Here is a 23420-nt window from a genome sequence, read left to right as displayed (position 1 = left end):
AGTGAGAGCTTTATTTAAGAGAAAGAGGTAATTAGGGGTTCATACCGAGCACCAGAAACCAGCCACGTGGAAGAGCATCTAGGCCAGAAAGCCTAGAGCATGTGGCCCGAAGGCCATGCGCCCTGGAGGCGTGGGGCTACAGCAAGCCCCTTCCTAGCAAGAGGCCAGGGAAAAAGACGATGAGCAGTTTTATTAAAAACTGTTGCCATGATCATATTAAAAGGCAAGATAGTATTCAAGAGTCAGCACAGCTCACTGGTTTCATTTCAAGCACTAGAAACAAGACTTTCTGCTTCTGAACCTAGTTTTACCTTTTGCTTAGCTGTGCCATTGCAGGATTTTTTTTTTTTTTTGAGCTCTTTTCCTGCAGTCAGAGCCTCCCTGCCCCCAGAGGCTACCTTTTGTCATGAAGGGCACAAGTGGTGGTGGTAGCAGCAGCAACTGGCTTAGTTAATGGATGGCTTGGCCTATTCCATGTTGAGAATGAGGTGGTTATAGCCGAAGCCTGACCCCTTGGCGATGGTGTGGGTGGCGTCCTGGTGGTGGCAGAAGCTAAGTAAGGCAAAGCCCTTAGACTAGCCAGTGGTCTTGTCGTTGTCCAGGGAAATGTAGCTGAAGGGCTGGAAGAGCTCCTGTAGGTCAGTCTGATGCATGTCCTCAGACAGGTTGGTGATGTGGATAGTGGCATGTGGGCTGTGTGGCCTCTCTATGGTGACTGGTGCGTCCCGCAGGCTTGGAGGCACGTACTTGCCCGTCTTGTTCTGGGTAGCCTGTACAGGCTCCAGCTCTCCGAGCAGCTTCTCCTTCTTGCTGGTGAACAGGCCCAGCTGCTTGGCCAGCTCCTTCTGCATGGGCCCCAGTGTGTCCCTGTAGGGGTGGTGGGTGGTTCAGTGGTCCCCCTTGCAGATGCGGCAGGACACGATCTTCTGGCACTTGAGCTTGTTCATCAGATCCTCCTCCTCCTGGCAGTTCAGGTCCTCTTTGCTGGGACATCACTCATTTATTTAAAAGCTTTCCCAAATATGTGCCATACTGCATGTGGTAACTTTAATGATATGTCAGTGGACAATTTGAATAAGTCTTCAGTATACCAGAAAGAAAATTAAATGAAATACTCTAGCTTCAGTGGATTTGTTAGTAAAAGCATTTGATTTCTCAGCACGAATATCACTATTGGGGAACACACAGCTGTGCTCTGGGATCCATAGGCATTGTTTTCAGGACCTGGATGATACCAAAATATAAGAATGCTTGGGGCCGGTGCTGTAGTGCAGTAGGTTAATCCTCCACCTGCAATGCCAGCATCCCATATGGGTGCAGGTTCTAGTCCTGGCTGCTCTTCTTCTAATCCAGCTCTCTGGTGTGGCCTGGGAAAGCAGTAGGAGATGGCCCAAGTGCTTGGGCTCCTGCACCCACATGGGAGATCAGGAAGAAGCACCTGGCTCCTGGCTTCAGATTGGCAGAGTTCCAGCTGTTGTGGCCATTTGGGGAGTGAACTGGTGTGTGTGGGGGGGACTCCAATTGAAAAGGAAACAAGGCCGTTAAACCTTTGCTCGAATTTGCCACACTTCCGCATTCCAGTGACTCAGCGTTTCCAACCAAGATGGTCCCCAGGGGAGGTACCTAGCATGACAGGAGACTTCCGTACTCGTGAACAGTATGTGTCCTCGGCTGTGATTGGCCCTTGAGGATGTGCCCGGCTCGTGTCCTGCCTTACCTTTCAGCTGGTTGGCTCAGTTCCCTTGTGCCCTGGACAGCCCCCTTTCTGTGTCTATAAAAGCTTTTCCCCCTCCCAATAAAGTCAAGAACCCGGCTGTGCCCTGGGCGTTGACTGATCTCCCAGCTCTGGTGTGATTCCTTTGCCGCTGACACTCATCATCCCGCTTGGCTGGGCCGAGCTCCCCAGGCTGGCCCTGAGGAGCTCTATCAGACCTGCTGCCCTGTGACGAGCAGCAAACCAGCAGATGGAAGGCCTTTCTCTCTGTCTCTGTATCTCCCTCTCACTGTCTTTAACTCTACCTCTCAAATAAATAAATAAAATCTTTTAAAAAAAAGAATGCTCAAGTTCTCTAAAAAACCTATGCACAAATAACTTGAATGTTTTATTTATTTTTAGATTTTATTGCCATTTTATTTGAAATGCACACACACACAGAAATAGAGAAACAGAGATCTTCCATCTTTTAGTTTGCTCCCCAAATGCCCACAATAGCCAAGGCTGGGCCAGGCCAAAGATAGGAGCTGGAATTCAATTTGGGTCAGCTACATGGGTAGAAGGGAACCAAATACTTTTTTGTTAAGATTTAACTTATTTATTTGAGAGGTAGAGTTACAGACGAGAGAGAGACAGAGAGAAAGGTCTTCCCTTCATTGGTTCAATCCCCAAATGGCCACAATAGCGGAGCTGAGCTGATCCAAAGAGCTTCTTCTGGATCTCCCACGTGAGTATAGGGGCTCAAGCACTTGGGCCATCTTCCATTGCTTTCCCAGGCCATTAGCAGAGAGCTTGATTGGAAGAGGAGCAGCCGGGACACATACCAGTGCCCATATGGGATGCTGGCACTGCAAGCAAAGGCTTCGCCTACCACGCCACAGTGCCAGTCCTGTGCACCAGAGAAATGCCAGATTACTTTCAGAGGATCTCCAATTAGACTTACAGTGGACTTCTCATCAGAAGCCCTTCAGGCTAGGAGAGAATGCAAGATATATTCCAGGGGCTGGCACTGTGGTGCAGTGGGTTAATCCTCCGCCTGTGGCGCCAGCATCCCATATGGGTGCCAGTTCTAGTCCTGGCTGCTCCTCTTCTGATCCAGCTCTCTTCTGTGGCCTGGGAAAGCAGTTGAAGTTGGTGCAAGTCCTTGGGCCCCTGCACTCATGCAGGAGACCAGGAAGAAGCATCTGGCTCCTGGCTTCGGATTGGCGCAGCTCCGACTGTTTCAGCTACTGGGGAGTGAACCAACGAACAGAAGACCTTTCTCTACGTTTCTCCCTCTCATTGTCTGTAACTCTACCTCTCAAATAAATAAATAAAATCTTTTAAAAAAAAGATATATTCCAAGTCTTGAGAGAAAAGAACTGTCAACCCAGAATACCGTACCTTGCAAAGCTCTCATTTATGAATGAAGGTAAAATAAAGACCTTCCATAAAAAACAGAAATTGAAAGAATTTGTCACCACCTGTCCAGCCCTGCAGAAGATGTTTAAGGATATGCTGCACACAGAAACATGGTCATCACTATGGAAGAAGGTAAAGGAAGAATATTTCCCAGTAAAAATACAAAGGAAATCCAAAGTAAAAAATTGAGATATTTATGGAAAGATGGCAGGGCAAAATCATTACTTATCAATAGTTACCTTGAATGTAAATGGTCTCAACTGTCCAGTTAGATGACACAGACTGGCTGAGTGGATTAAAAAACAAAACACATTCATTTGCTGCCTACATGAAACACATCTCACCACCAAAGATGCACATAGACCAAAAGTGAAAGGATAGAAAAAGATATTCTATGCTATCAGAAACCAAAAAAGAGCTGGTGTAACCATCCTGATATCAGACAAAATAGACTTTAACACAAAAACTGTTAAAAGAGACGAAGAATGGCACTATGTAATGATTAAGGGACCAATTCAATGGGAAGATTTAACTATTATAAATGTATATGCACCTAATTACATGGCACCTGGCTATTTAAAAGAAATGTTAAGAGACCTAAAGGGAGACATAGACTAAAATACAATAGTAACAGGGGATTTCAGTACCCCACTTTCAGCAATGGACAGATCAACCAGACAGAAAATTAGCAAGAAAACAGCAGAGTTAATCACACTATAGACCAAATGGATGTAACAGATATCTACAGAACTTTTCATCCTACAGTTGCAAAATATACATTCTTCTCACCAGTGCATGGAACTTTCTCTAGGATTGACCACATGCTAGGCCATAAAGCCAGTCTCAGCAAATTCAAAAAAATTGAAATCATACCATGCATCTCCTCGGACCACAATGCAATGAAGCTGGAAATCAACAATTCAGGAATCTCTAGAACATACTCAAATACTTGGAGACTGAACAACATGATCCTGAATGAACAGTGGGTCATAGGAGAAATAAAAAAATTTCTGGAAACAAATGAAGACAACACCACAACATATCAAAACTTATGGGATACAGAAAAAGCAGTGTGAAGAGGAAAGTTTATAGCAATTGGTGCCTACATCAAGAAATTGGAAAGGCACCAAATAAATGAGCTATCAATGCAGCTCAAGGATCTAGGAAAACAACAGCAAACCAGACCCAAAACTAGTAGGAGAAAATAAATAATTAGGGCCAGCACTGCGGCTCAGTAGGCTAATCCTCTGCCTTGCGGCGCCGGCACACCGGGTTCTAGTCCTGGTTGGGGCACCAGATTCTGTCCCAGTTGCCCCTATTCCAGGCCAGCTCTCTGCTGTGGCCAGGGAGTGCAGTGGAGGATGGCCCAAGTGCTTGGGCCCTGCACCCCATGGGAGACCAGGAGAAGCACCTGGCTCCTGCCTTCGGATCAGCGTGGTGCGCCAGCAGCAGCATGCCGGCCGCGGCGGCCATTGGAGGGTGAACCAATGGCAAAGGAAGACCTTTCTCTCTGTCTCTCTCTCTCACTGTCCACTCTGCCTGTCAAAAAAAATAAATAAATAAATAAATAAATAAATAATTAAAATTAGGGAAGAAATCAACAAAATTGAAAACAAAAGAATACAAAAGATTAGCAAAATGAAGAGCTAGTTTTTTGAAAAAATAAAATTGATACACCATTGGCCCAACTAACCAAAAGAAGGAGAGAGAAGACTCAAATCAATAAAATTAGAGATGACAAAATGAAATATAACCACAGACACCATAGAAATAAAAAGAATATGAGAAATTACTACAAAGAGCAGTGTGCCAACAAACCGGGAAACCTAGAAGAAATGGATAGATTCCAGGACACATACAACCTACCTACATTGAGCCATGAAGACATGGAAAACCTAAACAGACCCATCACCAAGATGGAAGTTGAATCAGTAATAAAGACCCTCCCAACAAAGAAGAACCCAGGACCAGATGGTTTCACTGCTAAATTCTACCAGACATTTTTTAAAAATTTATTTTATTTATTTGAAAGACAGAGTTACATAGAGAGGTAAAGACAGAGAGAAGTCTTCCATCTGCTGGTTCACTCCCCAGAGCTGCGCCGATCTGAAGCCAGGAGCCAGGAGCCAGGAGCCAGCTTTTTCTGGTTCTCCCACATGGGTGCAGAGGCCCAAGGACTTGGGCCATCTTCTACTGCTTTCCCAGGCCACAACAGAGAGCTGGATCAGAAAAGGAGCAGCCAGGACTAGAACCGGCACCCATATGGGATGCCAATGCTTTAGGCCAGGGTGTTAACCCACTGCGCCACAGCACTGGCTCCTCTACCAGACATTTAAAGAACTAACTCCAGTACTTCTCAAATTATTCAAAACAATGGAAAGGGAGGGAATCCTCTCAAATTCTTACTGTGAAGCCAGTATCACCTTAATTCCTAAACCAAGAAAAGGCACAACAGAGAAAGAGAACTACAGACAAATGTCTCTAATGAACGTAGATGCAAAATCCGCAACAAAAATACTAGCCAATCGAATCCAACAACACATCAGAAAGATCATTCACGCAGACCAAATGGGACTTAGCCCAGGTATGCAGGGATGGTTCAACATTCACAAATCAATCAATGTGAAAAATCACATTAACAGTAGATTAATCCTTTGCCTGTGGCGCCAGCATCCCATATGGGCGCAGGTTCTAGTCCTGGCTGCTCTTCTTTTAATCCAACTCTCTGCTGTGGCCTGGGAAAGCAGTAGAAGATGGCCCAAGTGAATGGGGCCCTGCATCCACATGGGAGACCAGGAAGAAGCACCTGGCTCCTGGCTTTGGATCGGCACAGCTCTGGCTGTTGCAGCTATTCGGGGAGTGAACCAACAGAAGAAAGATCTTTGTCTCTGTCTCTCTCTCTCACTGTCTGTAACTCTACCTCTCAAATAAATAAATAAAATCTCTTTAAAAAATACAATACCCTTTCATGATGAAAACCTTAAGCAAATTGGATATAGAAGGAACATTCTTCAATACAATCAAGGAAATTTACAACAAACATATGGCCTGTGTCCTACTGAATGGAGAAAAGTTGGAAGCATTCCCACTGAGATCCAGTTATCAGACAAGGATAACCACTCTCACCATTGCTATTCAATCTACTCCTGGAAGTTTTAGCCAGAGCCATTAGGCAAGAAAAAGAAATCAAAGAGATACAAATTCAGAAGAAGGAAGTCAAACTATCCCTATTTGCAGGTGACATTATTCTATATAGAGAGGATCCAAAAGACTCTACTAAGAGACTATTGGAACTCATAGAAGAGTTTGGTAAAGTAGCAGGATATAAAGTCAATACACAAAAATCAACAGCCTTTGTATACACAGACAATGCCAATGCTGAGGTTGAGCTTCTTCTTCTTCATTTTTTTTTGACAGGCAGAGTGGACAGTGAGAGAGAGAGAGACAGACACCCTTCAATGGCCGCTGTGGCCAGTGTGCTATGGCTGGCACACTGATCCGAAGCCAGGAGCCAGGAGCTTCTCCTGGTCTCCCATGCGGTTGCAGGGCCCAAGGACTTGGGCCATCCTCCACTGCACTCCCGGGCCACAGCAGAGAGCTGGACTGGAAGAGGGGCAACTGAGACAGAATCCGGTGCTGCGACTGGGACTAGAACCCGGTGTGCCGGCACCGCAGGCAGAGGATTAGCCTATTGAGCCATGGCACTGGCCTAGGTTGAACTTCTAAGATCAATCCCATTCAAAACAGTTACAAAGAAATCAAATGCCTTTGAATAAACTTAACCAAGGGTGTCAAAGATCTCTACACTGAGAATTAAAAATCATTAAAGAAAGAAATAGAAGATACAAAAAAAAAATTCCATGTTCATGAATTAGAAGAATCAACATCATGAAAATGTCCATTCTTCTGAAAGCAATTTGCAGATTCAATGCAATACCAATCAAAATACCAACGACATTCTTCTCAGATCTGGAAAAAATGATGCTGAAATTCATATGGAAACACAGGAAATCTTGAATAGCTAAAGCTTATACAACAAAAAACCGGGAGGCATCAGAATACCAGATTTCAACACATACTACAAGGCAGTTATACTCAAAACAGCCTGGTGCTGATACAAAAACAAATGGATACAACAGAACAGAATAGAAATGCCAGAAATCAATCGAAGCATCTACAACCAACTTATATATGACCAAGGAGCTAGAACCAATCCCTGGAGCAAGGGTAGTCTCTTCAACAAATCATACAGGGAAAACTGGATTTCCACATGCAGAAGTAAGAAGCTGGACCCCTACCTTACACCTTACAGAAAAACCTATTCAAAAATGGTTTAAAGACATAAATCTATAACCTGATAGCATCAAATTATTAGAGAACATTGAGGAAACCCTGAAAGATATTGGCATAGGCAAAGAGTTCTTGGAAAAGACCCTAGAGGCACAGGCAGTCAAAGCCAAAATTAACAAATGAGATTTCATCAAATTGAAAACCTTCTGTACTGCAAAAGAAACAATCAGGAAAGTGAAGAGGCAAATGACAGAATGGGAGAAATTATTTCCAAACTATGTAACTGATAAAGGATTAATAATCAGAATATATAAAGAGATCAAGAAACTCCACAACAACAAAACAAACAACCCAGTTAAAAAATGGGAAAAAGGCTTAAACAGACATTTTTCAAAAAAGGAAATCCAAATGGCCCACAGACACATGAAAAAGAGTTCGGGATCACTAACCATCAGGGAAGTAAAAATCAAAACCACAATGAGGTTTCACCTCACCCCCATTAGAATGGCTTTTGTACAGAAATCAGCAAATAACAAATGCTGGCAAGGATGTGGGGGAAAAGGTACTCGAAACTGCTGTTAGTATGAATGTAAACTGCTAAAACCACTATGGAAGGCAGTTTGGAGATACCTCAGAAATCTGAATATATACCTACCATATGACCCAGCCATCCCACTCCTGGGAATTTACCCAAGGGAAATGAAATCAGCAAATAAAAGACTTATCTGCACCCCCATGTTTATAGCAGTTCGATTCACAATAGCTAAGACATGGAATCAACCTAAATGCCCGTCAACTGAAGACTGGATAAAGAAATTATTGGATATGTACTCTATGGAATACTATACAGTGGCAGAAAAATGAAACTGGCCATTTGCGACAAAATGGATGAACCTGGAAAACATCATACTTAGTGAAATAAGCCAGTGCCGAAGTGACAAATACCACATGTTTTCCCTGATCTCTGATAACTAGTAGAGCACCTAAAAGGAAATCTTTAGAAGTGAAACTGACTCCTTGAGAAGCAATGACTTGAACAATCCTCATCTTGACTCTTGAGGAACAGTTTTTTTTTCTCGTCTTCATGTTAGTTGTTGAACTCTTTACTTAACATAGAGTTAATCATATGTGTATAAAGTCAATTGAAAATAGATTTCACATCTCTGTGAGTGAGATCCCGGTGGAAAGAAGGGGCCATGAAAGGAGGAGATACTTTCTCTGAAGGGAGGAGAGAACTTCCACTTTGATTATGGCCTTGTCTAAATAATGTCGGAGTTTGTGAACTCAAGAGGCTTCCAAAGCCTTGGCAGCTCATGACAAGAGCCTTGGGTGATTGCTGACGTCATAAATAAGAGTGTCAATTGTTAAATCAACATCAGGAGTCACTGTGCACTTGCTCCCCTTGTAGGACCTCTGTCCTTAAAGTGTTGTACTATGAGAATTAATGGTAAAACTTATCTTCAAACAGTACTTTATACTTTGTGTGTCTGTGTGGGTGCAAACTGTTGAAATCTTTACTTAGTATAGAGTTGATCCTCTGTATATAAAGATAATTAAAAATGAATCTTAATGAAGAATGGGATGGGAGAGAGTGTAGGAGGTGGAACAGGAGTGAGAGTGGGAGGGCAGGTATAGAGAGAAGAACTGCTATATTCCTAAAGCTGTACCTATGAAATTTATATTTATTAAATAAAACTTTAAAAAAGAAAATAGATCTCATAAAAAAATAAGAATGGGGAAAAAGATTTATTTATTTACTTGAAAGGCAGGGTTACAGACACACACACACACACACACACAGATGTTTCATCCACTGGTTCACTCCTCAGATGGCTTCAACATTTGGGACTGGTTGTGGCCGAAGCAGGAGCCCTGAGTTTCATCTGTGGACCCAAGTACTTGAGCTATCATCTATTGCTTTCAAAGGTGTGCATTAACAGGAAGTTGGATCAGAAACATAGTAGCCAGTACTGAAACCAGGCACTCTGAAATGGTATGCAAGTGTCCCAAGCAGCGTCTTTTCGTGCTCCACCAAATGCCTGCCCTCTCTAGATTACTTATAATCCACCTAATACAACATAAATGCTATACAAATAGTTGTTATAGTTGTTTAGAAAATAATGACAAGAAAAAACTACATGTTCAGTTCAGATTCTATGTTTTTTCCAATGTAGTTGCAACCCACAAGGGGTTGAACCATGAATGCAGAACCGTAGAGGGAGGACCAATTGTCCTCGCTTCAGCATTTAGATGGAGAGGTGTGAAGAGGGAGAGGGGTGAGACAGAGATCCCCCACAGTCACTTTTCTACACTGGTTTCCAGGTACTTATGAGCGAGAATATAAGGAAACTAAAGATCAGGGATTGATTCCTTAAAGCTAAGTGCCTTGTTTTCCATTTTGAAAGCCACTAGTCTGATGTTTATACTCAAAACCAAAATGGCTGACATTGTGTCTCCTAAGCTGTGTGACTGTTTCACCAAAGCCACATCACTAAGGACATTTTCTTGCCTCTCAAGGATTCCAGAACAAACTTTCTGAAAATCCATATATTTGCATCTTAAGAGTTATCTAACTTTAGGAAAATGCCACAGTCACTTCATTTAAGTAAGTGATGACCAATGAGTGTCTATGAAAAACTCTGTTTCTTTCTATAATTTGGCTTGTGACAACCTCAGGACATATTTTATTCATGACTTCCACATTTCTTTCTTTAAATGGAACTATTAGTTTACACCAAGCAAGATAGTACACTGTCATTTGTTTATATTCTGTATGTTGAAGCACAAATGCCTGTCAGGCCTGGCCTTCCTCTTGTAATTGCAAAATAAACAGCTTTCTCATGGAGAAAGTTACTAGAAATATTGCGTACAGTCTAGGAGAACCAGGGTTCAGGCCTGCCTAACCTACTTTCTGAAGATAAACCCAAGCCAAACAAGCTATCAAGGCAGCTTACTCTTGGGGCAAAAAATTCCTGACTTGTAAATTTATGGATGTGATTAAAAAGGAAAGTAATTTCCTTTTTTTTAAAAAAAATTATTTATTTATTTGAAAGAGTTACACAGAGAGAGAAGGAGAGGTGGAGGTGGAGGTGGAGGTGGAGGTGGAGGTGGAGGTAGAGGTAGAGGTAGAGGTAGAGGTAGAGGTAGAGAGAGAGAGAGAGACATCTTCCATCCGCTGGTTCACTCCCCAGTTGGCCGCAGTGATCGGAGCTGCGGAGATCTGAAGCCAGGAGACAAGAGTTTCTTCTGGGTCTCCCAGGTGGGTGCGGGGGCCCAAGCACTTGGGCCATCTTCCACTGCTTTTCCAGGTCATAGCAGAAAACTAGATCAGCAGTGGAGCAGCTGGGACTCGAATCGGCACCCATAAGGGATGCTGGCACTGCAGGTAGCAGCTTTACCCACCATGCCACAGCACTGGCCCCATGAAAAGTACATTTCTCTCTCTCTCTCTTTTTTTTTTTTTTTTTTTTTTTTTTGACAGGCAGAGTGGATAGTGAGAGAGAGACAGAGAGAAAGGTCTTCCTTTTTGCCATTGGTTCACCCTCCAATGGCCGCTGCGGCCAGCTCATTGTGCTGATCCGAAGCCAGGAGCCAGGTGCTTCTCCTGGTCTCCCATGCGGGTGCAGGGCCCAAGGACTTGGGCCATCCTCCACTGCCTTCCCGGGCCATAGCAGAGGGCTGGCCTGGAAGAGGGGCAACCGGGATAGAATCCGGCGCCCCAACCGGGACTAGAACCCGGTGTGCCGGTGCCGCAAGGTGGAGGATTAGCCTGTTAAGCCATGGCGCTGGCCGAAAAGTACATTTCAAAACTAGAATAATAGTCCTTCTCCAGTAGAACATAGTTTAATTCTACTCTAAATACTGAGAAAATGTGTGCCAAATTCAAATCTTAAGGAAAAATTGACTAGTTAATAGGACAAACGCCTCAACATTGTAAAACAAACAAGATTTGAAGTGCAGACAATCCTATTTTAAAATTAGCAAGCCCACAAGAACACATTTATAATAAGGCACAACTTAAGTAAGGCATCCCTCCTACTTGGTTCAACAAGTGATACAGGAAGAAAGTGGTCCTGTGAATTCCAGTAGCCAATGACCTAGGGCTGTGGTCTAAAAGGCAGCCAAGACAAAGGTATTGCACCCAGAAAAGAAATTTCAGATAAGACCCAGGGCTCAGAACCATGTACATGAGGATTTTTTCCCCTCTGAAAAATGAACCATTTCTACCATTAGCTTTCTCTCAATCCTACAATTTCATGAAATTTGTTAAGGAATTTGAAATATTCCCAAATTAGTTTTTAAGTAGCATGAATACAAATATATATTTTTCTCCTAGGGCTTCCTGCAATACACAACCTGTGTATCTTTTAGGGAATGTAACACATTGAGTACACTTAAGTAGCCAAAATCCACAAAACTGTTGTTTTTTGAAAAGATAAAGTTTCCAGTCTAAGCTAGATCTAAAAACATTGGGTATTCCTATGGATTCTTTCTGAAGTTCCTACAAGACAGAAAAATCTAAATAAAACAGGAGTAAAATGCCTATTGAATTATTCTATTAATCCCAAGACATTATTTAAATAAGAAACTTATAACTCAGCAGAGTTAAATAGGAAGAACACATTCAAATTTAAATAGCGGTTTACTATTAGGTACCAAGACCAGGCTCAAAAACATTAAATAAAAAATATTACATTTATGTGGTTGAAAATCAAAAGGCATTGATATGATGTGAATTGATGTTCTTACAGTTGTGTAACTCTGCAGTCCTGTATTACCTTCCTCCCTAACTTCCCATACATAGCAGTTTCTTGTATATTAATAATGGGGATTTTGAAATATAGAGGTGAGGAGTAGGAAAATGGGGACAGGAAAAAAGAAAAGTGAGAGAGTAGGAGTAAAGGACAATGGAAAGATGGAGGAAAGAGGAGAAAAACTGAGACGTTATATAAAGGATCAGCAACTTTCTCCCAGCCCTCTCTTGCAGTTATCCATTGTGTATTTTCAAATTTTGCATGTGAATAGAAGAGAAAGAAATGGGAAGAGTAAAAGGGGATAAAGGAGACATTTACCTGGAGAGGGTAGTGGCGAGTTACTGGGAAATTTGATCCATGTGCATGTATTTCTTGAATAAATTGAATTGCTCTGTCTTTGCATATCACTTTTTATGTAGCCTCAAACAAATATATTCTAATATTTTGCCATCTAGGTCTTGAGAAAAAATTCAAAGCTATTAGGCATACTATTTGTGGAAGAAAGGAAAATTTGTAATCCTCTACCACCTCATACCGGAGACAAATTAAACTTCCTGCAGCACCAATTGGCCTGGTGAACTTGTCTCTGATTGTAAAGCGGTCTATTAACTGATTTTGAGGCACGATGAATGAAGGACTCCCATTAATGCTGTGCGTCAGCATTTTTGTTGACACCAACTCTTCAGCAGGTGGCAGCGTTCTCCTTGTTCCCAGGGGGTTTTGGTGTTTCCTTCCTTTCAAAAGAGCACAGCCCTCACTGTCCCTTTTTGCTGAGCCCACATAAAAAGGTTGTCTCCTTTTTATCCTACTTTGGAAGATACTCTTCCACTAATTTTAGAAATGGAGAGTGAGAAGCAAACTTTTAACTGGTGGCAATTCAAGTTCACGTTTGAACCTGAAGGCCCTAATCTTCATAGGCAAATTTTAGGACACAAAAAGACATATTGTTGACTTATCCCATCTTTCTATGTTCTAAACACAATTTATGACCTCTACATAGGCAATCTAACTTTTCCCTTTGTTCACTCCCAAATAAGGCTTGAAAATGGCATTAAAAGTCACCCCTAGTCAAATTTCTCTAATTCATTTGTTTAGGTTTCTGTAAGAGCTAAGTTTTCTTCCCATCTTTTTTCAATGATGGGGTGTCAGGAAATTTTCCAGGCTCCAAGCCAGGATCCTTTAATGAGTTGTTACGCAATCTGGGTTAATAACACCCTTTGGGCTTCAGTTTCTTCATTTGTAAAATGGGATTGGTGAACTAGGGGATCTCTAAGATTTCTTTTAGATCTTAACACTATCACACCGTAAAGTAATTGCCATTGCCTTTAATCAAGTACCGTGGTGATACTGTGGTATTATATAATTGTTTCTGGAGGAATATTTCTCTCTCTTTTTTTTTTTTTTGGAGCAGCAAAGTTTATTAAATAGTACAAAGAGTGACACATAGACCTAATTGACAACTGACCTAGGGAAGATACAGTATTCAACTCATCTACTATATGACATCTCCATTTATGGAAGATACTCCCATGTATTTTTTTATTTTATTTTATTTATTTATTTGACAGAGTTACAGACAGTGAAAGGGAGAGACAGAGAAAGGTCTTCTATCTACTGGTTCACTCCCCAAATGGCTTCAAAGGCCAGAACTGGGCCAATTCGAAGCCAGAAGCCAGGAGCCAGGAGCCTCCTCCGGGTCTCTCACCGTGGCTGCAGGGGTCCAAGCACTTGGGCCATCTTACACTGCCCTCCCAGACCATCAGCACAGAGCTAGATCAGAAGAGGAGCAGCCGGGGCTGGAACCAGCGCCCATGTGGGATGCCAGCACCTTAGGCGGAGGATTAACCTGCGTCACAGCACCGGCCCCTCCCATGTATTTCTATGGTGGAACAGACTCTAAACAGACTGTTAGGTTTTTTTTTTTTATTATTATTAAACTTTTATTTAATGAATATAAATTTCCAAAGTATAGCTTATGTGTTACAATGGCTTCCCCCCTCCCATAACTTCCCTCCCGCCCGCAACCCTCCCCTTTCCCGCTCCCTTTCCCCTTCCATTCATGTAAAGATTCATTTTCAATTCTCTTTGTATACAGAAGACCAGTTTAGTATATATTAGGTAAAGATTTCAACATTTTGCCCATATAGCAACATAAAGTGAAAAAACTACCATTGGATTACTAATTTTAGCATTAAATAGCAATGTACAGCACATTAAAGACAGAGATCCCACATAATTTTTTTTTCAATTTAATTAATTTTCTATGCCATTTCCATTTTAAAACCAGGTTGTTTTGTTTTTTCATTTCCAATTCTCTTTATATACAGAAGATCACTTCAGTATATAATTAGCAAAGACCTCATCAGTTTGTGCCCACACAGAAACGCAAAGTATAAAAATACTGTTTCAGTACTAGTTATAGCATCACTTGGCTTTAGACGACACATTAGGGACAGATCCCACATGGGGTGTAAGTACACAGTGACTCCTGTTGCTGATTTAACAATTTGACACTCCTGTTCATGGCGTCAGCAATCTCCCTAGGCTCTAGTCATGAGTTGCCAGGGCTATGGAAGCCTTTAGAGTTCGCTGACTTTGATCTTATTCCGATAGGGTCATAGTCAAAGTGGAAGTTCTCTCCTCCCTTCGGAGAAGGGTACCTCCTTCTTTGATGGTCCCGTTCTTTCCACTGGGATCTCACTCACCGAGATCATTCATTTAGGTCTTTTTTTTTTTTTTTCCATGATATCTTGGCTTTCCATGCCTGCTATACTCTCATGGGCTCTTCAGCCAGATCTGAATGCCTTGAGGGCTGATTCTGAGGCCAGAGTGTTGTTTAGGACATCTGCCATCCTATGAGTCTGCTGTGTATCCCACTTCCCATGTTGGATCTTTCTCTCCCTTTTTGATTCTATCAGTTAGTATTAGCAGATACTTGTCTTGTTTGTGTGATCTCTTTGACTCTTAGACCTATCAGAGCTATCAATTGTGAGCTGAAATTGATCACTTGGACTAGTGCGATGGCATTGGTACATGCCATCTTGATGGGATTGTGTTGGAATCCCCTGGCATATTTCTAACTCCACCATTTGCGGCCAGTCCGATTGAGCATGTTCCAAATTGTTCATCTCCTCCCTCTCTTTTTCCACTCTTAGATTTAACAGGGATCACTTTTCAGTAACACTAGGAATTCCTTAGTGTGGCTGGCACCGTGGCTTAACAGGCTAATTCTCCACCTTGCAGCGCCAGCACACCAGGTTCTAGTCCCGGTTGGGGTGCTGGATTCTATCCCGGTTGCCCCTCTTCCAGGCCAGCCCTCTGCTATGGCCCGGGAAGGCAGTGGAGGATGGCCCAAGTGCTTGGGCCCCGCACCCGCATGGGAGACCAGGAGAAGCACCTGGCTCCTGGCTTCGGATCAGCGTGATGAGCTGGCCGCAGCGGCCATTGGAGGGTGAACCAATGGCAAAAAGGAAGACCTTTCTCTCTGTCTCTCTCACTATCCACTCTGCCTGTCTCTCTGTCTCTCTCTCTCTCACTATCCAATAGTGTGCTTATTTATTTAAAAATAAAATTAGAATTGAGCTTATGCCAGGTTAATTGATAATCTTTTGATAATATTTAGTTTTAATTCTATTGGATAAGTCACCTTTTTGCCTTATTAAAATAATAAATGATCATTGTAAAAAATTTTTAAGCAATAAATGAAAAGAAATAATTGGAGATAAGTGTTATCTTCTCTCTGCTATTCTTTCATGAATTTGTGTAAAAATACATAATTTTTCTTTCATTGAATTTTAACAAAAATTTTGTGGAATTTATTAACCCTAGAGTATAAATATACATGTAAAATAAATGGTCAACAAAAAATTACAAGATTAAGGATCAATACAGAAAAGATTTAGCTGCTAATCCAATTGTCAGCTGATAGTGAGGATTCTTAGATGATAGCGATGCTAGGTAAAGTTGACCTAACAGTACAGAGAAAACTGTTTTATTTTTGCTTTTGTTGCGATTTTTAGGAGTCATTTATATATGAGAGATGACCACTAACGTCCATCCTTCCATCCCTGTACATGCATTTCCACCTTCCCACCACAAGGTGAAGCCTGTTTCCCTTCTCTTGAATCTTGTGGCCAACAGAAGGAGGCAAAAATGATGCTAATACAGTTCTGGGCCTAGACCTAGACCTAGCAATTAAAAAAAAAAAAAAAAAATCTATTTTGTGAGAGACTGCCACAGAAAATAGCTCCAGGAGAGATTTGGGGCATGGAAATCATAGACAATAATGGAGCATTCTCTTTTATGATACAGTTACTCAATCGACCCATAGCAGTGTCCTCTGGAGAACGTTTTGGGTAAACTGAAGAACAACAATATTTGTTCCTAGGACAAATGAAATAAAGGAAAAACCTTCGGACCCTTGGAAGAATGAGACCATTTAAATTCATGCCAGTAATTATTATATTTTTCTATCCTGATTATTTGGAAAACACTGGCTGGCTAAACAGATAAAAATAGAGAAGATTGCTTAACAATTAAAACCATTGACTTAAATCTCTTTTTGAAAGGTCAGTGTGTGGGAGATGAGAAAGGCGCTATAGCAATCACAGTGTTCACACAAAAGACATTTTAGCTACAGGATCTAGAAGAGCACAGCAACTATTTATATTGTTCACATCCAGGGCTGGGTCATTTCATGTATCAAAGAAAATAGGAATTTGGGGCGGTGTATTCTTTGGGTGGAGTAACAATACAGTTTTGGAAGCAGCTGTTAGAAACTATAATTAAAGCTGGTTTATCACGTCCACTAATTATTCTATATAATCTCCTGAAGCTTTACATCAATCTCCTTTTTTTACATTTTCTGTTTCTCCCTAGGTCCTTCTGAATCTAGACAGGTTAAGAAACAAAGTACTTGGAAGCCAGTATGTTGTAATAGCTGGACATTCAAGCAGCTATTTTCAACTGAACCTAAAATATATTAAAATTTTTTTCTTTGCATTACATCAGGTCAGCTATTTAGAAATTTCAGTTCTGTCTCTAGGTTAAAGGAGCCCTTAAGTAAAAGGAGAAAGTGAAGAAAAACAAACACTGAAGAAAGATCCATCAGTATTTCTTTCAGGAACATAACCCTGGGAAGGGAAGGAGGCTTTTATTCAGCAGGTCCTAATGACCACCTCCTGCCGCTGTCAGGATACTGAAATAACTGCCAACGTCGGTGATCCTTTCATTCACCACTAGAGAGAAGCAGAGGGACCTGATACTCAGAGAAGCAGCAAAACCCATTTTCCACTTCCCTTCAGCTGGAAGTGCTTGTAGGCTGTTCTCACATTCCAGCACTTCCTCTCCACTTCAGAATAACTCTGGGCCGTGGGAATCAAAGAGGATCCTCTCTCCTGATGCCTGACATTATCAGCTAAGATAGAAATAAACCCCGTTTCATTTTCTTGCAAGGAAGCAGACGCTGTGAGACTAATCACCACCCAGGGTAGGCTCCAGGGGAGAGGCAGAGTAGAGCAGTGCTAATAGCAGGTACTCTGGGGACAGAGACAGGCAACCTGAGAAACAAATGTGGAACGCTTAACCGTCCGCAATCTACCTCCCCTCATTTAACTGTGTCTTCATTTCCCCTTTTCCTCCCAAGCAGCAGTTGATACCCATTGAGCACAGCTCTCCTTTTTACCATGCAATACCTAAACATCAGGGACTTCTTAGCCCAGGTTATTTTATTTTATTTTTACAGGCAGAGTGGACAGTGAGAGAGAGACAGAGAGAAAGGTCTTCCTTTTGCCGTTGGTTCACCCTCCAATGGCTGCCGCGGTAGGCACGCTGCGGCCGGCGTACCGCGCTGATCCGATGGCAGGAGCCAGGTGCTTCTCCTGGTCTCCCATGGGGTGCAGGGCCCAAGCACTTGGGCCATCCTCCACTGCACTCCCTGGCCACAGCAGAGAGTTGGCCTGGAAGAGGGGCAACCGGGACAGGACCGGTGCCCCGACCGGGACTAGAACCCGGTGTGCCGGCGCCGCAAGGCGGAGGATTAGCCTAGTGAGCCGCGGCGCCGGCAGCCCAGGTTATTTGTAAAATAAAGAAATCTCTAGCTCACACTAGGTTGTGCAGACAGGGTTTCCATCTTTGGAAACCAAAGGAGGCCTTTTCCTTCTTTCCAGATTGCTCTGCATTTCCTTTTGCACTTAGGATCCCTGCCTCCCTGGAGCTGACCAGAAGCATGCACAAAACCAGTCTCCAATAAATATGAGCAGCGAGGCTTCAGAGGGTTGCTAACTCCTGCAGTGCTATCTTAAAAGGATGTTGTATATAAATGCAGTTTTATGTAGCCTCAGAGGTCCCTAAATATCCCCGGTTTAATTAGCAGTCCTGGAGTTAGGTAATGGCCTGTGGCTCTCTGAGCTGGGCCTCCTGAGGTTTCTAGTCTTCAGGGGCTGCCTGTAATGATGATGTGCACATTTACAATCTTCTTCTTCATAAGAAAAATCGGCTTTAGACCTTTCTAGGTATCTACTCACCGTTTATCTCAACACATGTGCCAACTGATTCCCATTTTCTCAAATGTCAAAAAAACAACCTAAGGCTTCAGCCTGGTCTTAAAGTCAGATACTTCTGAACTCAAATCTTCCCCTGGAATTCTACTTTCCTGGAGCGGGGCGGCGGGTGGGGTGGGAGGAGAGTGGGGGTAATGAAAGAGAGAAAAAAAAAATTCGTAGGTTGGTGTTGGTTGACGCCCCTTCTCCTTTTGAAGCTGACTGATGTGCGTATTTTGGGGAGGGGGTTGAGGAGGCGCTCTAGGTCTAAGCATTTCTGAACCAGCTCGCTCACTGGATAGGTCAACCGCGGGGCTGCAGAAAGACTTGACAGGTTTGTTCTGGGCATGCTGCCACGGACTAGACCAGATAAGGCACTTGGCTGAGTCTACAGTAGGTGGGGCGTGCTCACCAGTGCAGGGGTAGCGACTCAAAGTTTGTTGCGACACCTGCAATCCAAGCAGCAGGCGCAGCGGGAACGAGCCTTTGGCCCCGACAGCACGGAACCAGAAGGTTCACCCCAACCGACGAGGCAGATGCGCCAGATCCCTCGGGTCCGGCCCCTTTTCCCACGGTTGAGAACGAGCAGCGCTTGTCAGTCCACAGCAGAGAGAGCTCACCCCGTGGGTAGCAGAAGGGTGGGAGCAGCGGTGCACGGGCGCGGAGGCACGTGCTTGCATGGGGATGCCTGCCCAGCAGCTAGCCCGAACAGCGATCCTGCGGAGGCTCCACTGAGCACCCCAACCCCGTCCCTCTGCAACCTGGGAGGGTTTGGGGGTGCTGCCCGCGCCAGGCGGGAACACCCCGAGCGTAGCTGGCGAAGCACTTGCCTCCGGAGCTACGCTTGGAGGAGTGGGAATTTGGAAAGTTCCCCAACTAGGAGCACACGTGACCCCTTCCTGAAAGTAGTTCCGACGGTGGCCCGGGTATCCTTCCACCCCCTTTTGAACCCTCCTAGGGCTCCTCGCCCCGCCCACTCGCGGGGCTGCAGCTTCCTACCGTCCTGAACGCCGCGCCCGGGCCGGCAACCTGGGCCTGCGGCGTGCACCGGCCGGCCCGGCGAGCGCGGAAGCCGGCCGCGGGCGATCCATCGTGCCAGGTTTTCTCAGCGGCCCGGAGAGTGGGCGGGGCGAGGCAGCCTCTGCGGACCGAGCTCGAGTTCGACGCCGCGAACGGACCCGGAGCCCGAGGGGACAGATGCTCAGCCCTCCGGGGGCGGCGGAGGGGGCTGTGGGGGTGCGTCCCACTGGCGGGGATCCTCTTTAAGTCAGGCGGCCCTCGGGCCCTGGGCGTTCGGGGAGGGGGGCGACGTGTGCGCTCTCAGCGCGCCCGGCCGAGAGCTTTCGCTTTTCGGGCAAATGAACCGAGGAGCCGGGGCAGCGAGAGGTGGCGCGGTGACAGGCGCCGGCTGAGGCGAGACACCATAGGGGGTCGTCCTTTGTGCTGAGGCGGACACCCTGAGGACCCGGGGGCGGCGGCGGCGCGGGCGCTCTAGGCAGAGGCTGCGACCGTGAGATCCCCGCGAACCGCCGCGGTCGTCCACAGCGGGACAAACGGAGCGCGCGTTCGCTCGCCATGGCGGGGGAGGGGCGTCCTCGCGGCGTGTCCCTAGACACTGACCCGCGCGGTCCACCTGTGCACAGGTAACCCCACACTGCAGTCGGCGACACCGCTTCACGCACCCGTCTCAGTTGTCACCATCCGCCTAGCCTCTGCCCCCACGCCGCCCCGCCGCAGTCTGCCCTGGCTCCGGCCGGGCGTCCGGGCAGGGGTCGAGCTCGTGCCCCCGCCCCGAGCCGCTGCAGCAGCAGCCGCGGCAAGTGCAGCTACGGCCGGGCGCCTCGGAACAAGCCCGAGCGAGCCGCAGGCAGTCACACTGGGCATGCTCAGTAGCACCAGCAGGTCGGGGGCCCTGCGCTCGCACCTGGAGCTGCCGCCCCCGCCCCCCACCCCTCCCCGGCGCGGCCCGGCCCTCCCCTCCCCCGGCGCGGTCCCGTCCGCCTCCGGCTCGCCCCCCGCCTCCCCTCGGGCTCCCGAGGCGCCCCGGCTCCCGGCGCGGCGGCGGAGGGGGCGGGCAGGCCGGCGACGGTGATGTGGCGGGACTCTTTGTGCACTGCGGCAGGATACGCGCCCGGGCGCTGGGACGCGGCTGCGCTCAGTTCTCTCCTCTCGGAAGCTGCAGCCATGATGGAAGTTTGAGAGTTGAGCCGCTGTGAGGCTAGGCCCGGCTCAGGCGAGGGAGATGAGAGACGGCGGCGGCCGCGGCCCAGAGCCCCTCTCAGCGCCTGTGAGCAGCCGCGGGGGCAGCGCCCTCCGGGAGCCGGCCGGCCTGCGGCGGCGGCAGCGGCGGCGTTTCTCGCCTCCTCTTCGTCTTCTCTTCTAACCGTGCCGCCTCTTCCTCGGCTTTTCTTGCGAGGGAAGGTGGAAGCCGTGGGCTCGGGCGGGAGCCGGCTGAGGCGCGGCGGCGGCGGCGGCGGCGGCACCTCCCGCTCCTGGAGCGGGGGGGAGAAGCGGCGGCGGCGGCGGCGGCCGCGGCGGCTGCAGCTCCCGGGAGGGGTTCGGAGCCGCCTGTCACCATTTCCAGGGCTGGGAACGCCGGAGAGTTGGTCTCTCCCCTTCTACTGCCTCCAACACGGCGGCGGCGGCGGCGGCACATCCAGGGACCCGGGCCGGTTTTAAACCTTCCCTCCGCCGCCGCCGCACTCTCCCTGGCCCGGGCTCCGGAGGCCGCCGGAGGAGGCAGCCGTTCCGAGGATTATTCGTCTTCTCCCCATTCCGCTGCCGCCGCTGCCAGGCCTCTGGCTGCTGAGGAGAAGCAGGCCCAGTCGCTGCAACCATCCAGCAGCCGCCGCAGCAGCCATTACCCGGCTGCGGTCCAGAGCCAAGCGGCAGCAGAGCGAGGGGCATCAGCTACCGCCAAGTCCAGAGCCATTTCCATTCTACAGAAGAAGCCCCGCCACCAGCAGCTTCTGCCATCTCTCTCCTCCTTTTTCTTCAGCCACAGGCTCCCAGACATGACAGCCATCATCAAAGAGATCGTTAGCAGAAACAAAAGGAGATATCAAGAGGATGGATTCGACTTAGACTTGACCTGTATCCATTTCTGCTGCGGCAGCTCTCTGCCTTTCTGTCACTCTCGCATAACGTGGGAGTAGACGAGTGCGAAAATGTTCCGTAGTTTGGGGTAGCTGTAGCGTTGAGCCCTGGTCAGATTTCCAGAGCATGGATTTTTGTGTGTCTTTTCGGGTGTATTCCGCCCAGGGTGTGTTCAGCTAGATGGAACTCGTGCCTGGTTGCAAGTGTCAAGGCACTGATTGGTTTCGTAGTGCATGTATGTGGTCTCTTCCTAAGGGCCATTGTCCGTTAATGCCGAATACTGTACACTGTTGATGGATTAGTGGGCTCGGTAATCCGGTCTTGTAGGTGAACGAAAAAGTAGACGCTTGGAGACTGAGCATATTTCGATTCAATCTTGTTAGGCCCTAGATCAAGGGTATAGATCAGATTAAAATGAAAATTAGTGTTCCGCGTCCGCATATTGCATCAGAATCGCGCAGTGATTTGTTTTTAGTTTCTCGGGTTGCATTGTTAGATTCTTTTAAAAATGTGAATTATGGACTGATTGGTGTAAGTTTAGAAGCAAAACCATTTTCAGTATATGTGGTGTGCGTGGGGAGGGCAAAAGTAGGTTTGTATGTGTAAATGAAGTTAATTACAGCTTGCAACTTTACTTAGAAGTTTTGTAGTTTGAAATCAGTGGTGCCACAGTGCACCTTATAAGGTTCTCTTTACTAAATCTTTGTTCAGTTAGCCGTTTTCTCTCCTAATGGGTGATGTAGGATCCGGAGTAAAATTTGCATTTCCAGTAGCGTTTTATGTTGAGTGCTCTTTTCATGATGGAATGGAGACTGAGTAGTTTTTGATCCCAGATGATAATGTTGTGCAGGTTCAAGGGAAATGTGTGTAGCAAGTAATAGTTGCAGAGATTAAACCTCAGTTCTCACTTGAAATGTAAGTATTACTGTGATGCCAGAATTAGTACTCACCTTTTTCAGGTTTCAGGTCCTCTGACACCTTTTGGGTATCCGTTAATTCTACTCTGATTTACGTGCAATGTCAAATATAATCTACTAGCTAATATCCAGAAATGGTACCAAGAGCGATTACTGCAGCTCCAGATTGTAGGTGTGTTAGCTTTTTTTTTTTTTCATACGGTGGATTGAATGTACTGAGTCAGCTTGTTGAATAAGACAGAAACCCAAGAATTTCAACGATGTGTAGTTTTGGTTGTCTAAAAGTTAGGCCTTTGTACTTCAAAAGTTAGTGGTTATAGAAAAGCATTAGTATTTTTTGCAGTTTCAAGTGCAACACCTTGGTTTTGATCAAGGATGGGGATAGAGCCCTCTTTTTTTTTTTTTTTTTTTTTTCAGAATGGAAAGTATTGACAGGAATTGAGAGTTATTGGTAGACCAGGAGTGTCTAAGATGTGTGAAAACAATTCAGTTACTGGTCTGAGGTGAGCGAAGCATTTAAGCTCTGTCAAGGCCTCTGTTAAAGACCAAAAATTTGGTGATGTAAATTTTAGCAGCGGACAATGTTTAACGTAATTGCATAAGTTTTTATAGGGTATTCTTGATAAAATCTTTCCTTAACAAATAGCAGTATATGTTTTGTTTAAAAGTAGAGCTAAAGTGTCCACATGCTCTGCTAAAAATTGTGGGG

At 45.5% G+C, this 23420-nt stretch overlaps 2 protein-coding genes and 1 pseudogene across 5 annotated transcripts in view; 1 reads left to right on the top strand and 2 right to left on the bottom strand.

Annotated features, from left to right (window-relative positions):
* Window positions 1-446: 446 nt before the first annotated feature.
* LOC133775788 (eukaryotic translation initiation factor 3 subunit G-like) lies at window positions 447-19378 on the bottom strand (annotated as a pseudogene).
* A 19-nt stretch (window positions 19379-19397) lies between these two features.
* On the bottom strand, window positions 19398-19789 carry KLLN (killin, p53 regulated DNA replication inhibitor). The gene is given in 3 exon segments (XM_062214283.1): window positions 19398-19547; window positions 19549-19761; window positions 19763-19789. Coding segments are annotated over 3 exon segments (390 nt in total).
* Window positions 19790-19850: 61 nt separating this feature from the next.
* PTEN (phosphatase and tensin homolog) overlaps window positions 19851-23420 on the top strand; it is a 101941-nt gene continuing 98371 nt past the window's right edge. Inside the window, exons 1-2 of one of the 4 annotated variants that reach the window (XM_062214638.1) lie at window positions 19851-19934; window positions 21697-21791. In XM_062214638.1, coding sequence (XP_062070622.1) covers window positions 21713-21791 — 79 coding nt within the window. In that variant the 5' untranslated portion in view covers window positions 19851-19934; window positions 21697-21712. Of the gene's footprint in view, window positions 19935-20250; window positions 20342-21197; window positions 21792-23420 lie in introns of those variants that run through there. The other 3 variants (XM_062214636.1, XM_062214639.1, XM_062214637.1) reach the window with 3 other exon arrangements.

This window comes from Lepus europaeus, chromosome 17, assembly GCF_033115175.1.
Source record: "Lepus europaeus isolate LE1 chromosome 17, mLepTim1.pri, whole genome shotgun sequence".
Lineage (NCBI taxonomy): Eukaryota > Metazoa > Chordata > Mammalia > Lagomorpha > Leporidae > Lepus > Lepus europaeus.
This window is presented reverse-complemented; position numbering and strand designations above follow the sequence as displayed.